This window comes from Saccoglossus kowalevskii, chromosome 13 (assembly GCF_978046115.1).
Source record: "Saccoglossus kowalevskii chromosome 13, keSacKowa6.1, whole genome shotgun sequence".
In the NCBI taxonomy this organism is placed as follows: Eukaryota; Metazoa; Hemichordata; class Enteropneusta; family Harrimaniidae; genus Saccoglossus; species Saccoglossus kowalevskii.
Window position 1 is genome coordinate 11,436,217 of NC_140653.1, and position 24,720 is coordinate 11,460,936.

The 24,720-nt window shown below is 37.0% G+C and overlaps 1 protein-coding gene across 1 annotated transcript; it reads right to left on the reverse strand.

The window, feature by feature from the left end:
- Positions 1 to 1,368: 1,368 nt before the first annotated feature.
- Positions 1,369 to 12,498, reverse strand: LOC102805282 (gonadotropin-releasing hormone II receptor-like). The gene is made up of 3 exons (XM_085506723.1): positions 11,748 to 12,498; positions 7,250 to 7,454; positions 1,369 to 3,779 (listed from the first exon to the last, which is right to left on the reverse strand). The coding sequence occupies exons 1-3, from the start codon at positions 12,378 to 12,380 to the stop codon at positions 3,250 to 3,252; spliced, it is 1,368 nt and encodes a 455-aa protein (XP_085362849.1). The 5' UTR covers positions 12,381 to 12,498; the 3' UTR covers positions 1,369 to 3,249.
- Between the last annotated feature and the right edge of the window lie 12,222 nt (positions 12,499 to 24,720).

The window sequence follows — 24,720 nt, forward strand, 5'->3', positions numbered from 1 at the left end:
ATTTCCAAATTAGATACCAACGCATATGAGTTCCAACTAAATAAACTTGAACGTCAACGCCGGCAGCTACTCAGTTTTGACTAATTCAGAGAGAGAAACTTATTATGGACGCAAATACAGCTGACCAGTCTCCAACTATTTCAATGCTAGCTTACATGTGTACTAACTTAACTAACCTTTAGGTTCCACTCTCGAGGCTGGGTGAGACAAGCCGCCGAAAATGTACAATTTTAAACCGCCTGAATTTCAGACAATTATATTTCTACGCCAGTTAAAAAAGCAGGAACAAAAAGCACATTACATTGTCTGGGGCGCCTAGGAATCAGTTAGTTGGCTGTGGATATTTCACCTCAAAATTGACGTCCGGTCTAAGCAACGTGCAATCCACCGATAAAGGACCCACACACATTCCATCATTCTATAAATATTACAAATACTAGACTATTCAGCCATCTCATTCCCGGTAATCCCAAACCATTAACGTCGTACATAATCGAAAGCAACAGGAAGTCATGAGAACAAAAAACATCCCTAATCTGAAGCACATCAGGTGCTTTATCCCAAAACGTATCATCTTAATTGAAATAATCTCATAGTATAACAGGTAATATGCATGTAATTTAAATTTAGTGTTTAGTTTCAAAAGCCACGTCAGTTTGACTGATCATGCCCAGTTCCGCCATAATATTATAAACTGGCCATTGTATATTATACAGTGAAACGAATCAGGGGCCGTACTGCAATATTTTCTCATTAACATTAAAATGATCATGGATATGCATATTAAATTAACAAGATTTAAATTGTTTTATCGGGGTTCCAAATTGCATTAACACTTTGCAAATCTGTCATCTACTATTTCCTGCCCAATATTTACACCAGAAAGTGACTGGATCATTCTGAATGAGTAATGAGAAAATATGCAAATTGGGGAATTTAGCGGGCCTTAGTGTTCCCTAGTACTCACAAAACAACTTTATTTTATGTTTTTGTGTTTTTTTCAACATATTCACAAACTGTGAATGTAACATTAATGAGCACTGGGCGCTGCGCAACGCGTGTTCTAATTTCATGTAAACAAACATGACTGTATTTTGCACGCTTTGTGTACGTCGATCGCTACGAGTCCTGTAACGAACAGGACGCGGCGCGACGATAAATGCGCTTTAATTAGAAATATGCAATGTCTGAGCCAGTAACGCTAAATGTCCATATTCTTGTGAGTGAGGTGGCAGTTGACAATGACTTCAAATTCATACAGCCATTTCAGAATAAAAGTCAATATGGCCAGTCGTACTCGCATTTCCCGATTACACGCATAAATTTCTCTTATAGAGACATATTTCTTACAAAATGACTAAAAGTAAATATCTATGAGACATTTATTTTACAACATATAAGAAATACAAGTTTAACTACAAATGCTCTTCGACAAAACAAAAATAAGTATTGTTTTCTCTCTACATACATATAATTTTACATATATAATATTGATTTAGTCAAAAATGTAAGTGCAAAATGGTATGATCCACTAATGAAATGTAAGAGTTCCATAGAAATAATGAATATAGCTATACAAAATCGTAATTAAAAATTTGATATCAATTATTATGAACAATGGTAAACTCAACAAAGAAATGACCTCCTCTCTAATTTGAGGGCCCGACTTATATTCAGGCATGGAAGCTACTAACGGCTAGTACCTTCCATGATTCAGGTGCGTTGAAAAATTGAAACAATAGCTGTTGGGATTCGTACCTCATTATATTATTTTGGTTATGGCGGCAATCCGTTACTATTCAAATCACGAGAGCAAATTGACCGCTGTGAATTGCCAGTTGATGCATTTAAACAACTTATCGATGGAAAATCAAATTTAGATTTTTTTCTATGACGTCACAGAAGCGCTTTGCCACAAGAGGGCGTGACTGTTTGGGAGGATATATCATTTTTAACTGTGTTCTAGCAAACACAATTAGTTACTGATACATAACATTGTAATTTGCTAGACGGCTGACATGTCCGCCTAATACAGAAGCGTAACAGTACCATATCATAATAAAAATAAATAAAAATCACGTTTTTTTGTCGTTATAACGAGTTTTTTCTCGTTCTAAAGAGTTTATTTTTCTCTCGCTATAGCAAATTGTTTTCTGGTTATAATGAGTTTATTTTTATGAGTTATTTTATTTGTCGTTGTTTCGAAATATATCGATAATTTTGTCCATTTCATTCTGACTGAATATTGCATGTATTTGTCGGCAAGTGCAACAGTTAATATTTACTATGGGGATGTCAATCAAAATTATTACTTTATATTGTACTGTGCTATATTCCACCATTTTATACCCATGTCGGCACCAAAAATACGTTCGGCTAAAAAAATTTTTTTTAAATATTATTTCATACAATGTTGTGTACCGAACTTGTTGTATGTATTGTGTATGTGCATTTTACAGTAGAATGTACATATATAAACAATTGTTTACTAAGTGCACTTATATTCACAGGGACTGCGAACTGTGTAAACTCAAGGTATACAACGTGTTATAGTCCCATACACTGTAATACCCGTTCAAACTTTGACAGGCTGTCTCGCCAAGGATTTATCTACATTCTACGATACAGCCGCATTTCCAGTGCATCAATGCACCTCGCAACTTGCAACTCAACTTGCAACTATTTATTCTGCGTGGGCATGTTTTACTTAGTTTCTTCATAACATCTAGAAATGTTTTAGTTCTTGTTAGTTTCAAGCCATATAACTGAACATCCACCAGCTGTTCACCATGCATATTCCGTATGGCGCCTTGTAATTGTGTTGTTCCGCATAGTAACTATCTTTTCATATATGCCTAGCTATATACTAGTAATACGATTGTTATAAAAATCGCGTATGGCGTAGGGATAATGTTATATGTCTTGAGTTTTTTACACAAAGTGAGCAAAAACACACCCCGGATAAATGATGAGACCACAGCGCGTCAATACGCAATAGTGAACGTTAAGCGCGCCCCAATGTCATTCCTTCTTACCAAGATTCCCTTCTCCAACTTCTATTGCAGATAAAAAGGTGTGACGAATGAAAGAGTAAAAAACAAATATATATATATATATACATTTTTTTTCATTTTTAAGGAAATTTTAACATTTTGAATTGACGGCGATTCAGTAATAACACTGTCATATATGTATTCTTGTAGTTTGATATTGAAATATCCCATTCAGTTGTCTTCCACATGACATTTCTCACACATCCGAAGAATCATTTTCCTCTTTCGTACTCGCAGGATAATATACAATCTGTTTATTTGCTTTGTTTTGTCGTATCACATTCGGGGCCATGCGAACTCCGTCTTTCACCTGCCAAGGTGTCGCCCTCACCGTTGTCGTTAAGGTCCGCGAAGTCGCCGGACATCGAGATCCGTTGCTTGAGTATCCGGTCCTGTCGGGAGAATTGTCCGTAAGGCAACAACAACATTTGCGGAATTCTCGCGAGAAATTAATCGAGAATATGCCGTAAACAATGGGATCTACGCATGCGTTCGACAACGCGCAGACAAATAGGATGTCTTGTACAAACTTTGATATGAAGTCCCAGGCCTGCTCGTTAAAGTGAAGCATCGTCGTGATCGTAGCATAGGGAGTCCAGCAGGCAATGAAAGCCATTATTATCATCGTACTTAATTTTACTGTTTTAATTTTAGCCTTCGATATAGTATTAACGCCGGTTCGACGCAAGGCGACACCACCACCGCTTTTCTTCTTTGATTTGCTATCTGTAGAATAAACAGAAAAAAACCAAGACTCGAATGAATTACATAATTTTATAAATTTATATTGGATATTCTATTTCAAATTACTGACTGCTTATGGCGTTCTCTTTGTATTTTTTTTTTCAGAATACAAACCAATTTATCAAAGAAATCACGATGCACTTCACTTAGTGGTATTACTTATGCCCTAAGGGTATTGAACTTTGATATTTCCACCATGTAGTATTTCATTATAATTTTGTTTTTAATTTATTTCTATTTGGGGTTTTAAATAGATAAGGGTCCACACTTTGGACTAAATAGGATAGGTAATATAATGAGCTGTGGTTTAATATTTATATTTAAATGTCAGTGAGTTTCTTATAGTGTGGCATTGAAATACATACATACATTTTGAAAAAAAAAACAAGTGTAAAAAGTAGGTTCTGGATATATGTGTACGTAAAAAAGATTTTCCTCGATTTCAAATGGTCAATCTTAAAATTTCAAAAAGTTGCTCACCACTTATACAACTTCTAAATTGTGATAATATGAGGTTATTACGAGAATGCCTCAAAGTATGCACGAAGACAGTACAGCTGGAGTATGCGCGGCGTACTGTCTGAGTGCATACTTTGAGGTATTCTCGTAATAACCTTATTATTATACATCTTTTCATTCTAAGGATACACCATGGGAATGCCGAAATGTTTAGAACAGAATCAGCAAACGTTTTTGTGTTGAATCCGGTCAAACTCTGGTGGCAGACATGCTTGTTTTTATTATTGGAAGACGCTTACGCGCGTAATCATTCAACATTTGGAATTATGGTAAAATGAAAATACCCCGTAAAATACCGTAAAATTACGGCACGCTGTAACTTATGGCGTTGAGATGATAGATGTATAATATAGATGATGTATATATAGATGTATAATAAGGTAGGATGAACATATACTAATGAAATCCCATGAATTCGTCGCCACCATCATGACATCCGTGACGAAAGCATGCGTTCACACGCCTTTGATGGTATCCGTGGTTTAGATAGCTATTTATCGTAATTCAGAGGTCGTCCTCTCTCGAATTCAATCACATACGTAGCCGGAATAAATTTCTGGATGTCAATCGATTTACTTCACTTGGTTGAGCAACTGCAGATTTTTTTTTAATCTATTCATTCGATAGCAATGTTCTGTTCACGTACACGTTATCTATTTAAGTTGAAGTTACCACGAGAACTTCATTGTCTGTTCAACTTTGCTAAATTATATATAATGTAATAATTGGGACGTCCGTATGACGGATTAACGGAAACATTAACCACATATATTAACTCTGTGCACATCATTTGCAGTTGTTATTCTACGTTTTTGGTAATGTTCGTACTTTACGAGGGTCGCTTCAAGTTAGGCGGAATAATGACATTAATTCCCACGAGGCATTGGAGCTAATTGGGCTTCCACGAGACATATTGCAATTGTACTCATTAATATTATCCGTCTTCTTTTTTCTTCTTCTTCTATTTTTGTGAGCTCTGTAATTAGCAAGCTATATTATCTACCACGTCTGTAGTTTGTTTGGTGATGTGCCGGAGGGGTGCAGCTAACAGTAGCATACGTAGTTCGGTGTCATATTTTGTACTTGAATTTCAGCTATGCTGTTTTTTCTAGTTATCTCCGCTACATTTAATTGGCTGTAATTTTTGTAATCCTTGTGCCGTACATATCATTAATATTTCCATGGAATTGTAGTTCACATGATAGTTTCGAACTTAATTTTAAATCATTGGATGAAAGATCAAATAACAAATCCCTTATATACTGTCCGAGCCACGGGGTTGTTATTTAAATCATATGTACCCCGGTGAAGGTTTGTCATATTTTGAAAGGTTTTTGCTCCAAAAAAATATGCAAATCCAAAGGTCCTATGTCATGGATCGGTTCACCATATATTTGTATAAGCCGAATGTCATAGAAAGCAATTTTTTTAAGTGCTTCTAAGAGTTGAAATCGTTGAATGAAAGTTCATTTTAATGCGAACTCCTAGATCTAAGGTTGGGCTGCTAACTAATTTTTGTCCTGTGATTGATTAAATTATCAGGGTGTAAGTGTGATTCATACAATCATGTTATCTTGAAAGCAATATATCAGGTAGGGTCCATATCCATGGATTAACCTTTGTGAATATGTAAATTAGGCACTAATTTCTCATTGGTAAAGCATATGGCTATGGATGGGAACGCCTATAGGAACCATGATGCTTAAAATAGCTTAACATAAATCTTCGAGTAGCATGGGTCGCTGACTAGTTGGGCAAGATTGAGTGACCTATGACCTCGTTAATATGCATGGTGCTTAATGTTTAGAAGGGCGTGTCTCTCGGAACTAACCAAACACAACTAACCAGAAAACATTTTTCAGGGTGGGGGTATAATCAGATCCGATAATGGAACACATGTTTTCTATATATGTATGAAGCCTAGCAACACATAGAAACAATGTAAAAACCATATATCCTACAAACTGTATTCATTTTGTTGACAACTCGTGCATGCAATATCATAGTTCAGTATCTGATTGCTACAAGTCGATCATTACTGCGTGTAGCTACATTTATGCGGGTTTACTTTAAAATCACACCTGCGTATACTATTCAGCCGGTCATCAACAATGACACTTTCTGACGTTCTATATAATTAGCATAAATTAGCATGTGGTCGCATGAGCTTACGGACGGCACATGCGACATTTGTGCTGCTAAACATTGATTTTCCCATAATCCAATGCGCTCTTCTAATGGCAATCACAAGTATTAGGTTTGACCTGGGCGCGACTTGCTCTGATTACCACCGGTGACTCCTTCTATACCTTGCAATCACCTAAAAAAATACCTAATTAAAGCTTGGTAACGTCTCGGTTTTTACTCGTTGATTTGCGTAATAGTCAAAGTCACCATTGTTGTTTACATGAAACCAATATATCTGTCGCATGCGTGGCGCTACGACTACCGCCCTTTAAGGACAAACACGGTGTAAATTGATATGCAGATCGGGAAAAAATATTTTTTCTGTGTCTTGGAAATCAAATGTTCGTGATATGTAGCGTTCCTCTCAAAATCTTCGTTCTGTGATATTATACTAACCAATCGCTCGCATCCATCGGCCGTACGAACAATTGATAACGGACGAAACCTCTTTCAATAAATCCTGTAATAGAAATTTCCATTGTGTCGTGCCCTCTTGCGACAAATCGCATCTATGACGTCAAATTGAGGATCGGTAGAAAGGCGTATAAATTACGTTCAAATAGACAATCATCTTTTGTCGAGTAGTTGTTCAGTATTGCTTAGATTAGGAAAACATCATTTTTATTGACTACAGACCAAAACCATATTAATGATATGAATGGCGTTCCTCACACTATCCCGCCAGAGATGAGCTTTGTCACAAGATGACGACACTTATTGGAAATTTGAAGACATTATATACTCACTAGTATAGTCTCTGGATCGCTTGGATATCTGGTAAAAGATTGTCGAATACGATACAATGATGATCACAAGTGGCACGAAGTATAGCATAACGATGACGAATTCCCCATAAAGCGGCTCTAAAATTTGATAAGGAAATGCGCCATACGTGACACACTGGGTGAATGAACGGTCTGCAGGCGGCGATAACACCCGGAATATAAACATCTGAAATGTAACACGATAATGGTCTTTATTAAAACGAAATAATAAGTTTGAATATTGTCGTTGCTAGAATTATTCAAATAGATAACGCCAAGAAAAAGACGTGACCACATTGTTAGAACTAAATCTATTGGAGACATACAAGTCTTGTGCACTATTACAGGGAGTTAATGTATTAAGGGAATGGTTAAACTTAAAATATGTGCCCCGATGTACGCATTGATTTGTACGATTCGGCTATGTTTTTCATCGCAATAAACCTAAACTATATTCAAATGAAGGGCATAACATGGCAGGGTATTGTAAGGAATAGTGAGACATAGCATGGTGTGGTAATGAATAGTGGGGCATGACAAGGTATTGTATGGCATAGTAAGACATGACAGGATATGGTAAGGCACAGTAAACATGGCAGGATATGGTACGAAATAGTGTGACATATCAGGATATTGTAAAGCATAGAGAGACAAGGCAGGTTATGGTAAGGCATAGTAAGTCATTGTTGGGTATGGTAAGGCATAGTAAGACGTGGCAAGGTATGGTAAGGCATACTAAGACATGGCAGGGTATGGCAAGGCATGGTAAGTCATTGCAGCGAATGGTAAGGCATAGTTAGACATGGTAGGGTATGGTAAGGCATAGTAAGTCATGGTAGGGTATGGTAAGGCATAGTAAGAGATGGTAGGGTAAGGTAAGGCATAGTAAAACATGACAGGATATACTTGGATATGTCAAGGTATGGTACGGCTTAGTAAGACATGGCAGGGTAAGGTAAGGCTTAGTAAGACATGGCAGGATATGGTAAGGCATAGTACGTTATGGCAGGGTAAGGTATTGCTTAGTAAGACATGGCAGGGTATGGTAAGATATGGCATGGTATGGTAAGGTATGGCAGGGTATAGTAAGGCATAGTATGACATGACAGGGTAAGGTAAGGCTTAGTTAAACATGACAGGGTAAGGCATAGTATGGCATGGCAGGTAAGGTAAGGCATAGTATGACATGGCAGGGTATGGTAAGATAAGGCATGGTATGGTATGGTAAGACATAGACATAGTAAGACATGGCAGAGTACGGTAAGGCATAGTATGACATGGCAGGGTATTGTAAGATATGGCATGGTATGGTAAGACATAGTTAGACAAAGTAAGACATGGCAAGGTATGGTAAGATATGGCAGGGTATGGAAGGCTTAGTAAGATATGGCATGGTATGGTAAGGCTTAGTAAGACATGGCAGGGTAAAGTGAGGCTTAGTAAGACATGGCAGGGTATGGTAAGGCATAGTGTGACATGGCAGGGTATGGTAAGGCATAGTAAGTCATGGTAGGGTGTGGTAAGGCATAGTAAGAGATGATAGGGTATGGTAAGGCATAATAAGACATTACAGTATATGCTTGGATATGTCAAGGTATGGTAAGGCATGGTAAAACATGGCAGAATATGGTAAGGCATAGTATGACACGACAGTATATGCTTGGATATGTCAAGGTATGGTAAGGCTTAGTAAGACATGGCAGGGTAAGGTAAGGCATAGTAAAACATGGCAGGGTAAGGTAAGGCTTAGTTAGACATGAAAGGTTATGTTAAGGCATTGTAAGTCATGGCAGCGAATGGGAAGGCATAGTTAGACATAGTAGGGTATGGTAAGACATAGTAAGTCATGGTAGGGTGCGGTAAGGCATAGTAAGAGATGGTAGGGTATGGTAAGGCATAATAAGACATTACAGTATATGCTTGGATATGTCAAGGTATGGTAAGGCTTAGTAAGACATGACAGAGTATGGTAAGGCATAGTATGACATGGCAGGGTATGGTAAGCTATGACATGGTATGGTAAGACATAGTAAGGTATGGTAAGATATGGCAGGATATGATAAGGCATAGTATGACATGACAGTATATGCTTGGATATGTCAAGGTATGGTAAGGCATAGTAAGACATGCCAGGGTATGGTAAGGCATAGTAAAACATGGTAGGGTAAGGTAAGGCTTAGTAGGTCATGGCAGGGTATGGTAAGGCATAGTAAAACATGGCAGGGTAAGGTAAGGTAAGGCTTAGTAAGACATGACAGGGTATGGTAAGGCTAGTAAAACATGGCAGGGTATGGCAAGGCATTGTAAGTCATTGCAGCGAATGGGAAGGCATAGTTAGACATAGTATGGTATGGTAAGGCATAGTAAGTCATGGTAGGGTGTGGTAAGGCATAGTAAGAGATGGTAGGGTATGGTAAGCTATGGCATGGTATGGTAAGACATAGTAAGATATGCTTGGATATGTCAAGGTATGGTAAGGTTTAGTAAGGCATGACAGGGTATGGTAAGGCATAGTATGACATGGCAGGGTATGGTAAGCTATGGCATGGTATGGTAAGACATAGTAAGGTATGGTAAGATATGGCAGGGTATGGTAAGGCATAGTATGACATGACAGTATATGCTTGGATATGTCAAGGTATGGTAAGGTTTAGTAAGGCATGACAGGGTATGGTAAGGCATAGTATGACATGGCAGGGTATGGTAAGCTATGGCATGGTATGGTAAGACATAGTAAGGTATGGTAAGATATGGCAGGGTATGGTAAGGCATAGTATGACATGACAGTATATGCTTGGATATGTCAAGGTATGGTAAGGTTTAGTAAGGCATGACAGGGTATGGTAAGGCATAGTATGACATGGCAGGGTATGGTAAGCTATGGCATGGTATGGTAAGACATAGTAAGGTATGGTAAGATATGGCAGGGTATGGTAAGGCATAGTGAGATATGGCAGGTCAAGGTTAGACATGGCAGGGTATGGTATTGGATATAGTACATATTGGTAGGGTGTGATAAGTCATCGTAAGATATGATAGGGTCTAGTAGGGCTTAGTGGAATATGACAAGGTGTGTTAAGGTATACTAAGTCATCTACACAGAGATCGATACGTTACAGTAATGTCGAAACTGTTTGCAGAGAACGTGAACTAGTGCGATCGTTTACAACTAGACAATGGTCTTTATAACGAGGTGATGAAATATTACAAAGAAATTGATTCGATTCACGCACATTGACAACGACTCCCATGGGAGAACATATCGATCGGCACCGCCAGTTTATAGCATACGTAGATATGACGTATACTGTCGTGTTCATGCCAACGGCAAAGAACTTATCTCATTCTGATTATTAAACTATGACCAACAAATCAATCATATTTCATAACGACAATTAATTTATTAGAGTCTCCTAGTTTATTTAATTGCGAACTATGCATCCAAGACATAAATGCGCTTGTACAATAAATATACGGCCATTTCCGAAAATACATTTGAAATATTCAACCATTTATGTCCGCGAAAATCATATCAGATTCAAATAATACTAAGATTGAGTTTAGATTTTTGTTGGCAGTCTTCACTGTTATTTATGATATCTCTTATTGCATAATGCTATCTTAATGGCGGAATTCTCAAGCGTCGATTTTCCCGTGTCTCGACCAAACATTAGGTGCATATAGCAAGGGCAATGTACTATGTAGCATGATATACTACACTGGAGTGTTTTAACGTCTTGAGACATTTCTATTATCAGTAGTCGTCTATTTTGTGGTGCATTGGTATTACCGAATTCCTCCTTTTTGTACACCTTGATCCCGTGTTTCCCGAGTAATTAAAATGAAATTGCATCCGAGAGGCAGTTTAATACCAAGAGTGGCGCTAAGCTTAATGTTACCTTCATCGGCATGTAGCAGATCATACGGTTGATTAGAAAGACGATATATGCTGCTGATGAAGGCGTACTGATATTCAGATTGTCACCTGCAGCAGCAGCTCAGAAGAGGTGAATTATTCCGTCGGTGGCAAAGAATGTTATGAGGAACTTTTAATATAGACACTAAAGCATATCAAACATTCTCGCCAATTTTCCACCGCCTAGAGTAAGATCTCAAGCGCGGGCGCGAAATGATTCGTATAATCTGAAGAACAGGGACTGGGATAAGGAGTAATCAAAATCCTATTTTGAAATGCATAGCATGGAACGTAAGGACATTACAGTGATACGGATATATGCGATTGTTTCGCTATTAAGGACATTTAAATTTATTGATCAGTGACGAGTTTGTAATTGCTTCAAATTCGTACTGCCGATGTACAAAGACACCGCTTTTATATTAGAACGCTTGCGCAGAAATCGATCTGAGAAGTGAATGGTCATATGTGACTCACGTGCGTTTACTCGTTATTTTAAAGGCACTCAGCTTATTGTCTCGCGTGCTTGGGGTTTTGTCCGTTGGTAACAAAATAACAGCTTACCTGGGGTAGACTACAGAGTCCGGCGATTGCCCAAGACATCCATAACATAACTTTCCCTCTTTTATCGGCATTAGATACGCTCAAAGGATGTACGATCGCCCAGTATCTATCCAAACTCATACTAACTAGAATATTGGACGATAAATATAAAGGGAAAACTTTCAAGAAAGATAGAAGTTTACACATGGCATCTCCAGCGTACCACTTGACCGTGATCTGCCATATGGCCTCCGTAGGCATTACGAGTATAGCTACGAGCAAATCGGCGATAGCAAGGTGCATGATGAAAGTCTTCACGCGAGTTCGTCGATTGCGATTCCGGAACATTGTAATGAAAATTGTCAAGTTACCGGCCACGGCAATTACGAAGAATATTCCGTATAAAATGACACGGACCCGTGCAGCGTTGTCAAATCCTGGCCGATGGAATGTATCAGTGCAGTTCTCGCATGTCAAGTTGTTAGCGTTCGCGCCTGGTGACATGTTCGAGTATACTTTGAACAGAACGGAATCTAATGATACAGTCGTTAGTGCCGTTCCATATAATTCCGTGTTTGCGACGAGAGCATTGTATACACTGCCGCTGTCATTTGGGACCGCTACTTCGACGGCTACAGCTGTCGACGACTCCATGTCAGTTGAAAAAAAGAGCGTATAGGTAGCCGATTGTGTTCGCTAATATATAAATGACCTCTCTCACACTAGTAATTCGCAGTAGTGAAAAGTAACCAATCCTGAGAGAAATCACCGTCCAGATAACGATTTATAATAACCCGTGTATCCCTCGATCATAGTCACAACACCTAAAAAGATAATAATTGAAAAATTAGTAAATGTATTTAACTCAAAACTCAAACTTGCCGATAAACGCAGTTATAACAGCAAGCACGTACATATATACGTCAGAGTCTAACGACAGGTTAATATAATTAGTGAGTAGACTATTTGATCATTTTTTTTCTAGACGTTGTACGTATGCAGTTTAATGATCACATTCGCATTTTTAAATCATTATTTCTGGAAAAGCTGATACACAAAGATGACATCTATAGTATTCATAAATTCAGAAAACGTATCAGAGTATGATCATTTTATTTCAATCAAATTGCTAATATATTTTTAGTTCAAAATCACTTTTTATCCGATTGTGTGCAAAAATACACTTTTAGTATATTCCAAGTCTTCAACGATTGGTTTACTGTACACCAACCAACACTCTATTGAATACGAAATATATAAAATTGAGAACAATTACACACGTATCGTTGATCGCACAGGTAGCTGAGCCATGTAGTGTTACGCGACTGAGAACACGCATCAGTATTTTTTGATAATTGAACCATTTTGGAAAACAGAGCGCTTGTTTATTATTTAAACAGTAGACATCGGGCGTACCAGATGTACTAGTATTAAGTTTGAGCAGTAGAGTTGGAGTACTTGAGGCAATTGAAGATTAGGTTTTCACACAAATTTGAAACCATTGCTCGGTGAGTGAGGTGAAGGGGATTTGCCGTACTCCATCCCCTGTAGTACTGATTCACGTACAGCGCACTCTGCACATTTATTTTCGTGATGTGCGCAATATGATGGGATCGTGACCCACGCATTAACCGACGGCAAACTTTGAAATATCGAATAGCAGCGTATGACTGTGTATTAAGTTGATTACGATATTCTGAAACGATTAAAAAGCCCCCAGCAAGACATACATATTTATATCGATGTGATAGCAGTGTATAAGTGCTACAAATATTCAACGATACACGTTGTTAGTAATATAACATTCGTTGAGTTGCCATTAGTTATAATCCTAAACTGATTTTCAGAATGTACTAACTCCAAAAACTAAAAATATTAATATTATTAATAATATTTTATACATTTGGTATGGTATTTACAACGTCAAAGTGGTCATCCGGCTAAGTATGGCTTTCAAAACTTTTCAAAAATGCCATCAAACAGTCTAAGAACACTAAAAAATGGGACACGGGGTACACAAATAATAAAATAAACACTACGTAATAACATATTGTATGGTTTGACCCGGCAAAAGTACATGGCGTTATAACAAGGAATGTATTTAATAGGTACAATATGCATTTAACACAGATATGATCGATCAAAGCTCGTATAATATATTAAGATATATGAGTGCTTAGTTCCATGGATTGTTGTGTCAGGGTAATACAGGTACGTCTAATTAAAACTAACGCATAATAAATGCATAAGCTAACGACCCCGCCGCAATTAATACGACCCGTATGTTTAGAGGCTCGAGGCGTAAGCCTGTTTGGAATTGTGAACATTGGAACTTAGAATGCACAGAATGTAATGCTTAAAGCGGGGTAGTCGACACCCGCACATGCGTCAGGTGGCCATAGCGTGTCAATGTTTACAAACAAGCGTCTACCCATGAGCCTTTGCGTTCTAGCGTGTGTTTGAGAAATGCATATAATTTCGCACACACGCTTCGAAACACCCAATCTCAATTCTCGGCTTTATGCTCCGCTGTGTATCACTGATTTAAAAAAATGTATTGTATTGTGTTCATTTAACGTATGTCAATATACGGGCTATCCAGTTGCTAGACAACCGTGAGCGAGACAGTCAACAGAAATATGCAGTTCTGTGTCGAGTTCATAATACATTGGCTTTAAGGAATCTTCCCATTGTGAATATTTAATGATGTACTAATTTGAGAGATGGTTCTGATATGTCAATCCGTTAAATGTCGCCCTTTAATCAAGGAACTCGATTAAACAAAATATAGACGTATTAAATGAACGTAACTGTGATTTATTGCACGTTTGTGTGCTCTTAAATTGATAAAAAAAAAAAAACTTCGTCAAATATGGCCGCTGAAATATCGCAGACAGCGTGATGGCCACGAGACTTGTTTGTGATTCTTCCAATAGTGTTTTATTCGGTTTCATCATCGTGTGCACGCAGGCTGTTTCCCTATCCCATGTATCCAATGTATTTAGAGAAAATGTGGAGCATAGTCGAAAGGGAATAAAACACTATTTGAGAGACAGTCACAAGTCTCGTGGTCATTTACGTCTAATGTATATTCTGCTATTGAGTTAAGCCTGGCAAAAAATATCGATTGATTATGTTGATTTGAACGTCTATATGATTTGAATCTAACTATAATCCGTACCAATTGGGATATCACCCCCACAAACAACCACCATCAAAATCAAGTTAATATAATGACATGACCTATGTACAATAAAACCACTTAAAAATGCCAGGAGAATTGAGAACTAATACTCATTCATTCAATTACTATTCGATCCCCTATCGCAAAATCAAAGTGAAAGTATTCTGAAAAGTAGCATAGTCTGAAATAACAAGGGACTGCGCATTGTTAAATATATAATTGTGTTAATGGTTGTGCATTGCGGATTGCAGTTAAGCGTAGACATCCTTTTTTTGGCCCTGTTGACGGTTACAGTTAAGGGGTTGACAAACAGATTCGTTTTTTACACACAAATGTTTGTGCGCTTTTTGTACACAGGTTTTTGTTGGATGATTTCCCCCGTAAGTTTATATTAAATCATTGTTTCCATGCAGATTTGTTTCCAAATCTATCTCGAATTCAAATAGTCAACTCCCAATAGGCTGTGACTACAAGTGCGCATTACACATTTCCAGCAGCAGTTTCTTATTCAGGTCTGGATGATTAAAAGATAAAACGAAATTCAAGATAGTAATGACGCATTGGAATATATTACCGTCACTTCATCGTGTTACGGTCTACTGGCGGTGATCGATGTTCTGCGATTTCCATCCACGATATAGTGTTGGAAATAAGAAATCAGTGCATTGGCAAAAAAAAAAAAAATTTCATTAAGTATGTGTCCTTCAGCTTATAACGTAACCACGTCTCCACTCGTTTCTTCACTGTGCATCGAGTTATAAATACGTAATCACTGCCCCGCCAACTATTGCACGGTTTTTATGAATTCGCGGATGATTAATAATGAGAACCCAGAGCTGTCTCGCTTCACGGAAACTGTCTTTGCGGATATTAAAATGAGTTTGCTTTAATGTATGTATATTGTGCAAGCTATTTAATGCTCCTTTTCAGTGCCTTGGACGCTAATTCTGTTCGGATTAAAGCTCCCGGATAGGGTCAGGTCTCTTGAAATACGATTTGAAATGCATCTCGTATTTCTCCGCTAATTAGAAAAAATAAACATCAATCTGTATCATATTCCATGACAATTTGTGTATACTGTTCTGTGTGGAGTCTGTTATCGATTAAAAGTGTATTCACAGTTAACCTCGGCACTCGTATGAAGCCATATTCTTTGGTAGACAAGGCACTAATTTATAATTAACTGTAGAATTATTAAAAACTAAGTAATTTTTACATAGAACATTACGAACGCAATTATCTCCCTGGCTATTATTACACATGACATGACGATCTAAACTCTCAATGTACACGTGAATAGCGATTCAAAGTTTGAATCTGTATGTTTTACTTATGTAAATATGTAAGTAAGCTATAATATAAAAATGAGATTGTGCTTCAACGTCGGGCGTAAACGCAATAATGCTTAGATATAAATGCTAGTACAAGGTAACCAGGTCAATATTTCAAATGTAAACGGCATATGGTTTCCACAAATGATAGGAAAAAACTAAACATCGGAAAGGGAAATCATCCCAGGGTAGTTCACATTAATTAACTGGAAAGGGTTACTTATAACAGCTTAGATAGTTCAGTCTCATTGAAATACAAAAGAATATTATTTATAAACATGTAATTAACTAGAACTGCATGTATTTAACGTAAATTATAATAATAATTAACGCTGAGATATTAACCTACAGGCTCAATCTGATTATCAGTTAACGAGCTAAAAATAAGCCTTTTTTTATGTTTTTATGAAAAAACACCATAAAAGCAATATATTAATGTTATGATTTTGAAATAAAGAATATGCCAATGGCCTGTGGCTCAGTGATTTTTAACAGATATTAAGCAATCAAAATTTATCAATCCCATCAAAACAAATTGTATTGTAAATACTAATAGCCATATTAGAACCCCCCCCAACACACACACAAATACACATACCCGCACATGCTATACCGCATATGTGTTACAAATGCACTAAATTAATTATAAACAACATATATTAGATATACCATGCTGAACGCGTTAATATACGCAGACAATACACTATATAACTTTGTTTTATTATGTATTGAGGGTACATTTCTAGCAAGACTGTATGTGTGCAACATTAGTTGTATTTAACAATCAGCTGACGTAATCTTAAACTACGTCATACAACTTACTAGTGACTGTGACATCCATATTTCTATCACACATATATGTACCACGATCTAACAGAGCTCTACAGAAGGCATCAGGGAATTTCTACCATCATAAGTCGAAAGGCGGTGTCATGTTTTTCGCAAATCACGATCTACGTGTTAAGATAAATTTGTCTTGTCAAAGTCTAATACCGCATCAATAATGATTAAAGAAATCTCATTGAAAGCGACACTGCAAAAACACTTGACAACAAATATCGGTATTGGATATCGTGATTACGCGAGGTGACTGCTTAGACCGGGATACAAACCGGCCTGTACACGCACTTCACAATAATTCTTTTTTCAATTGAGATAAGGCCACGCAGTTGCTTTGAAGCTTAGAAATTATCACAGCCTGAATTGTACTTTCCACACTCATTTTGAATCTAGCCTCAGGTACATGTGTATGTTTTCTTTACGTGCTCTTAAGCATATAATATGACGAGAGGCGCGAAGCCGTAAACGTGCTAATCCGACGTGGTGATATAGTCTACCCAATCACTCTCATCCCATCCACATTTCCGCTCATTAAATAAATTGTCAACGAATTATAATAATACACATCAATAAAATGCCGACTTATGTGCATTGATAAACCTGTATAATAACAACCTTTACTGGAATTCAAGAAGTATTTGAATATTTCCTGTTCTTAATTTCAGTCTCCCGATAAAATGTGTAGAATGTCTTGTTTTATTTTTGCCCAACTATTTACGTGGAACTTTGCGATCAGAGTATTTATACAAGACGTTTATTCCCGGTTACTCTTTGGGTTCTTCAACATGAATGTGTACCTGGGTTTGATCAGTGTATGAATAAGTGCGTGGGTAGGGAGGACCCTTGATTCGCCATAACGTACAGCGCTAAGTTAATGGCTACCGGTCTAGGATTTAAATAAATTCCAAGTAAGAATGACTGATATTTAATTTTTTTAATTTCAAGAATAAAAATGACCTCAGAATTTAGCTTGTCGGCCCGCATATCATGATGGAGATCGTAATTAGAGTGAATTACGCTCAAACATAAACGCTAAAACTTTCTAATATAATAAGTAATATATACTCGATTTCTGACTGATTGTCGGTAATTGCACTGATTTGATTGGATAATGTGTTCGCTGATTGCACTGAGTTTAAAATAATGTCCCGCCATGATCAAATTGGAGACTGCGATTGATTGTTAGTTATGGAGTAAGCCTCTCCCATATAGCGGGATAGTTCATTTCTATAGAAGCTTACAACAAAATGTACGTTTGGACAAAGCACGCAATTGACACACTCACTGTGCAGAATTTAGCAGGTTATCCTATGAGTCAACCAGTCTCGGTCGGACAATGTTACCTGTAGATTCCACAAGGCCATATGCAGTTGTGGATGAATATTGGATTGTATTTCCCCATAGAGTGAGCGTAAGGTTTGATTTGAACGGGGCATGGACATAGTTTTGTTCGCAGTCAGGCTGTAATGTTTCGTCAATAGAAAAAAAATGAAAACGTAATGAATTAGCATTTTTTTTTAAACCAGAAAAGATAACAATGTATATATTGACGATCAGATGCATCGATAATATATATATGATGTTTAACATAGTACACCCGATATAAATTAATCCATACAACGTTCGATGTTATTCATTCCGAAAATTGCTTACAGCGATTATGTATTAATGAATTGCTGGCATGGCTTCCCTAGATATAGCTCTGACATGACTGCACTGACACAATAGTCACATTAATGTATCACGAATTAATGTTCGACCCGCAAAACCTAGAGAAATCAGATTCACAGTTTCAATACTGACGTCATGCACCAAACAATAATTTAGAAAACAGGACGTCGCAAATCCTAATCTTGCTCTCAAAAGCGAACCATATGCTGCTGTAAGCCGACTGCGCTAATGTAGTTTACTTACAAATGACTGGAGTAATATATTATTTCTGATATTCCGATTCGCAAAACAACATTATAATGCACTATATTGTAATTTAGCTTAGATTGAAAGCAAATAAATTCGTGATTGATAAAGCTAATACTACAATTGGTGCCATGTAACCTGCCCCTACGCCACGGATTGAGATACGATTGACGTCGATGCATTGAAAGCTGTGCTGGATACAACTAATAGTGTTATTATACTGTGCATATTCTAATCAGCGACAGACAAACACAGAGGAAAATGATGACAGTGTTTCAATCAAACAGTTATACGTCGCTGTTCGTCCATATTCCGTATGAACACCACGGACGCTCCGTTGCCGTATATACTATGGGGTATTAAAGTGGTCTAATCAAGCGATTAAAACCAAACACCATGTAGTCGGTATCCCCGTATGGTGTCCGTATACTGACACGTTGCTAATTGGACGCTAAAGCTGTTATTCATACACATATGTAATGAAGAAAGAGCAATTGTTGTTTACAGGGAGTCAAACAAGCTCTGGCAAATCTCCCTCTGTGATGCAGCCTGGGGCAATAATCTTACACCCTACTATGTCATATAAGTTGCACCACTTGGGTAAACGCTGTAGACGCAGTACGCTACCGTATCTGCGACGTTTAAAATTTCACTTCATACATGTTTTAAACCCGCTATCCATCCCGGAACAAGTTGAGTAACTGAATAAATGAAACAAAACTGAAACAAAAAGCGAAGAAATACACAATACGGATAATACTCATCAATGTCATAGTGCCATTAGTTTCGTCAAAAATAATCAATTGAACACCCATATTTAAAAAAACACACAAATAGAATGCGTAAATAATTTGTTCGCAATGTCAATGGAGACAAATGCTGTTATTCATATGAAATTGGATGAAGCGCCCTCAACGCAGAAGGCAGTTCGATGGGTCGATATAGTATATAACATTGTTTGACGTTTCTAAAGTGGTGACAAATTATCAGTGATCGCACGGGTAACTTCATTAAATCAATCAATTCCACTGTACGGATGTCTAGCTTACTATTGAGGAATACGTACAAAGAGGCATCTTGTGTTTGATGGCGGAATGACATCGTGTGTTCGAGGTAATGTTTTGCATTATCAAACAGTAAAAGAATAAAAATTGCAATCATTTAAAAATAGTAGGACGTTTTTTTAATAGACATTTCAACAACATGCAAGCCTAGTGTAAGGAGTAATTTTTGTTATCATTATTTTAGTAGGTATACGATCTGACATAGAGACACACTAGTTTGCAGATCGCACGCAGACGCTGCGCAGTTGTTATTTCCGGGTACACCATGGCGCTGAGCGCATTAGTTGGTACGCGCGCGTCAATTCGAACGCGAAATTCACGAACACTGCCCATATACTAAGCGAATATCTATATGGCAACCGTACATGCTCACTTGCTGAATTGTAATATTGTTGACAGTCTGAAAATATTGTCACAGTATCTGCTAAAAAATTACAAGCTTTTTGATACAAACAATTACCGTAATTTGAGCAGGGCTCGTTATCTGTAAAAAAGAAAATCGTGAAATTGTATGTATGCATCATCACCGAATAATGGTCGGACTACTTTAGAAACTATAGTCATTGTTGAATCGTGATGACATTCACAACAACAACATAATACGTGATGTGAGTACAGTTATTACAAATAAAGACAACATTGTTTTCTTGATTAATTTTATTGTATACAAAAGTCTACTTTACTCCTATTATTATACATCCAGATAAATTAGTTTAGTGAAAATATAGGAATGATTAGATGTCTTACATTTTGAAATGTAACAATCCCCTCTATGAATTTTAATTGATTCCATTCCATCAACTACAGCGTAAGGAATTCATCCGTATAAATAAGACATACGCCCAGTAAACAAAGGATGTAAGTATTCCCCTCCCAGGCGGGTTACCCTAATTATTTACGCTATTTTTTTGCTAATAAAAATGCTGTCAATTACGCAGCGAAGGTTTAATTTCCGTTGCTGCTTATCACGAGTTATACAACGAAGTCGAGAGATTGGCAAATATAAATGTACCTAAAAGAAATACGCATATCAAATGTCTCAGTTCCATTTAGGTTTTCTAATGTACAAATTAGTCTTTTAGTTTACCTCTACTTTCCCTCAACAATACTTTTACAATTTCTAGTTATCAACTGCCACGGAGATATATGCATGTTATTGTCAATAAAACGCTGGTCTGTGTCACTCCATGGGGGAATCGTGACAAAGGTACAATACATTGAAAACACTTAGAAGTTGAGTAGTAACAAATCGAGTCTTAGGGTCGCTGCATTTAAGACCAGGTCTCCGTTGTGAGAAATATACAATCAATGAACATATACACTGGTATATACCGATGTGTAATAAACAATGGGCATACGTAAAAACAACGCACAAATGCAGCCTTGCGACCGAATATACGTTTCCGTATTTCATATGAAGAATATTAGCACAAATAAACAACGAAAACCGATTACTTGCCAGCCGAATGTCACGTCCTTCGCGGTAGTTGCGTACCCGCACACAGAATATAATAAAATAGCTCAATGAAGGTACTGGGCTTTCACGAGAAACGTACAACTCGTTCCTTGCTTACGTACGTAGCGACAGTGTCGCCTCGAATCACGTGATGTGCCCCTGTACAGTGGGCGGAGCCGACTCAGTCCGCAAGAAAAAAAATCGGCTGGTTGCGCGAACGGATAACTTTATCCAATCGTAGTCATTTGTCGTCAGTTATTGACAGTATCCATATACAACCACGCAGTCGCCATCGCTGATGATATTAAGGCAGATCTATAATCTCCGGTGCCCGATCAGTCAATAAATTCCGTATTGTTGTTCGTGAAGTGAAATGATATTAACAATATGCCAAAGTATACAAGAAAGCGAAGTACGTTAACCCCAGGCTCACCAGTATCGTAATAATATCACAAAAAGCAAAAACAAAACGTATATTTATATATGTTCGACCGGATTAATGAAACCACGTGTTCATGTATCAACAATGTAATACATTTCAGCTTAGTTTACTAGGTGCCCGTACACCTCCCAACAGTTTATCAATGGCGCTACATCGGCAATACTTGAAAATAATCCTTTGTCCGCAATCAATATTTATGAATGTTAAACTTACTCATAATGATTTTTGATAAATTTAATGAAAAATAATAATCCCTAAAGAACACCTGTCACACGCGTGATGAATAACTATAACTGGAATTCCTTCAGTAATCCTATTTTCTACTATAAACAACGTCAGCTGCTCGCTACAAAACACATATCGTTACATCCTATGCGGGCACCAGTTAAAAATATCCTTGTTCACACAATTCGGGGGTTACTATCCAAATGTATGAAACGTTTTTTAGGGGATATTCACATCAATGTTACATAATCGAAAAACTATTTTTTAACTTCCCGATCACTGACATCAACTGATTTTGGATATACCTAGATATCACGAATGTTAACCGTCATAAAGTTCAATGTGTTATTAACAGCGATAAAACAAGTATACCTGTCAATATTAAACATGATGATATTTTTTCTAGTTATGTACCAGTGTTAATTACAAACGTATTATCGAATAAAACAGAAATTAGACACCCTCATTTTTTTTCAGAATTTAAAACGATACCTTTGTTTCAATACAATACGTGGCCATCTTGTACTCATACATCATATGTCCATATTGGGAATCGACACAGTGTAGTTTATTTATAGTCGTTAAAGAATATAACAAATGTCAGTGTCATTTATCTTCGGAAAATCAGATTGACAATATCCCTCTACCATGTTAACAGTGACATCTATATACGCAGCGGCGACAGTCTGACTGCATGATTGAACTGCGCACGTGTAGAGATGCGATGAACTTAATGCAGGCAGGATATCAGAAAGATAAAAAACATCTTCATTAGCAGCTCTCATAATAAAATATTATACCCATTATTGGAGCATAATCTCTCATAAGACGGAGCTAGAGCAAGTATGCCCTAGGTGAAAATGCCATTTGTAGTGAGCCGCGTAGTCTGTGTAAATTATGGCTTTGTAGTCAGTGTGTACGGTGTTACGAACGACACTGTAAATTAGTGAGCAGTCGTGAAGCGTTCATAAATACGAATTGACACAAGTTTTTCATGATGTGCTTTCAAGTTTTTCATTTGGTGCGGGACTTTCGACAGAGGGGTTATACAACTTTTTTTTGAATGTGGGTGTATAATGATATAAAACAGTAACAAATAACGAAATAAAAAAAAAAACAGTAGGACTTTTATCTTTTTTGCTTCTGTGTGTGTTTAGAAGTAAGCGAGTACGCTTTCAAATGCCAGTCATTCTGTGCGTTACGTTTCTTGTAAAGCACGCTTCACGCATTATATATATATAATATACGGTGATAGAGGAATTAATACACAACTACATGAGTATTGAAACTCGACAGCACTGTTTCAAGCTGATGAGTGAGGTACTTGTACCTTACGAAACAGTGCTGTCGAGTTTCAATACTCATGTAGTTGTGTATTAATTCCTCTATCACCGTATTCACCCGCTCTACATATATTTTGTATTGAGCACTTTTGTTTTGGAATAATCGACTATTGTATCTACACTATATATATAAAGTGCAAAATATGCACAGTCAATTATATATATATATATATATATATATATATATATATATATATATATATATATATATATATATATATATATATATATATAATTGACTGTGCATATTTTGCACTTTTTATTTAATAACATGAATAACAGTTGAACGAGTTCATTAGTGATCTATAATAATACATAAAATGTTGAAACCGCGATAAGTCACGCGGTACGCTCGTTGAAATTTGCCGAATTGTCGAAATTTGTGTAAATAATGTGCCATGATAACACAGATGTTGTTACACAATTAAACGCACAATTAGTATACATCCCGATTCATATAAACATGTGAGTGGACTCAATCAACTATTGAGTAAAGCTCCGGTCTTTCAAAAGATTATTGTTGTGCCTGGGCGTAAGTCGATACAGTACTTACTCATCGAATTGACACCCATTTATCTTACATAATAGAATAATGATTTTGATAAAAAAAAATGAATATGTGAGCAAATTAAAATTGATGAAAACGAAGTAAAGAGCTCGCGAGTAGCTGCATTAATTACTGCCCGGCAACGGACACTTATGTATATACATTGGTTTGCGTCAAAAGATAACGATCATACTATATAAGCGCACTAATATCTCTGCTAGACACATTATTACACCGCAATGAATCATATGTTATGACGCAAACGCATCCAATTAAAACAAAAACACGAAGGATGAAACTGAATCACTTTGTCACACGTGCAGTAATATTTCAGAGGTGCAATCATTGGAAACAACCATCTCACGTGGTCTATTGAGAACACGTTCCCCCTTTGCCACGTTTGCGATTACTCGTGATCGTGTAAAGGATTATAAACTAAAAATGAGTCTTGAGTTGTGTCAGGTAAACGGTGAGCATAGACCGTATATAATCGTGACTGGTTTCACAGAAGGACGTTTCTTATTACAGGAGTGTTTAATTGTCTTATCTAAGCAATAATTCTCGTCAGGTAACCATTAATTTCATTTTCTATGTGCGCCGTTCTGATTAGAACAATATTAACTAAAAACCTTCGTATTTAGATTA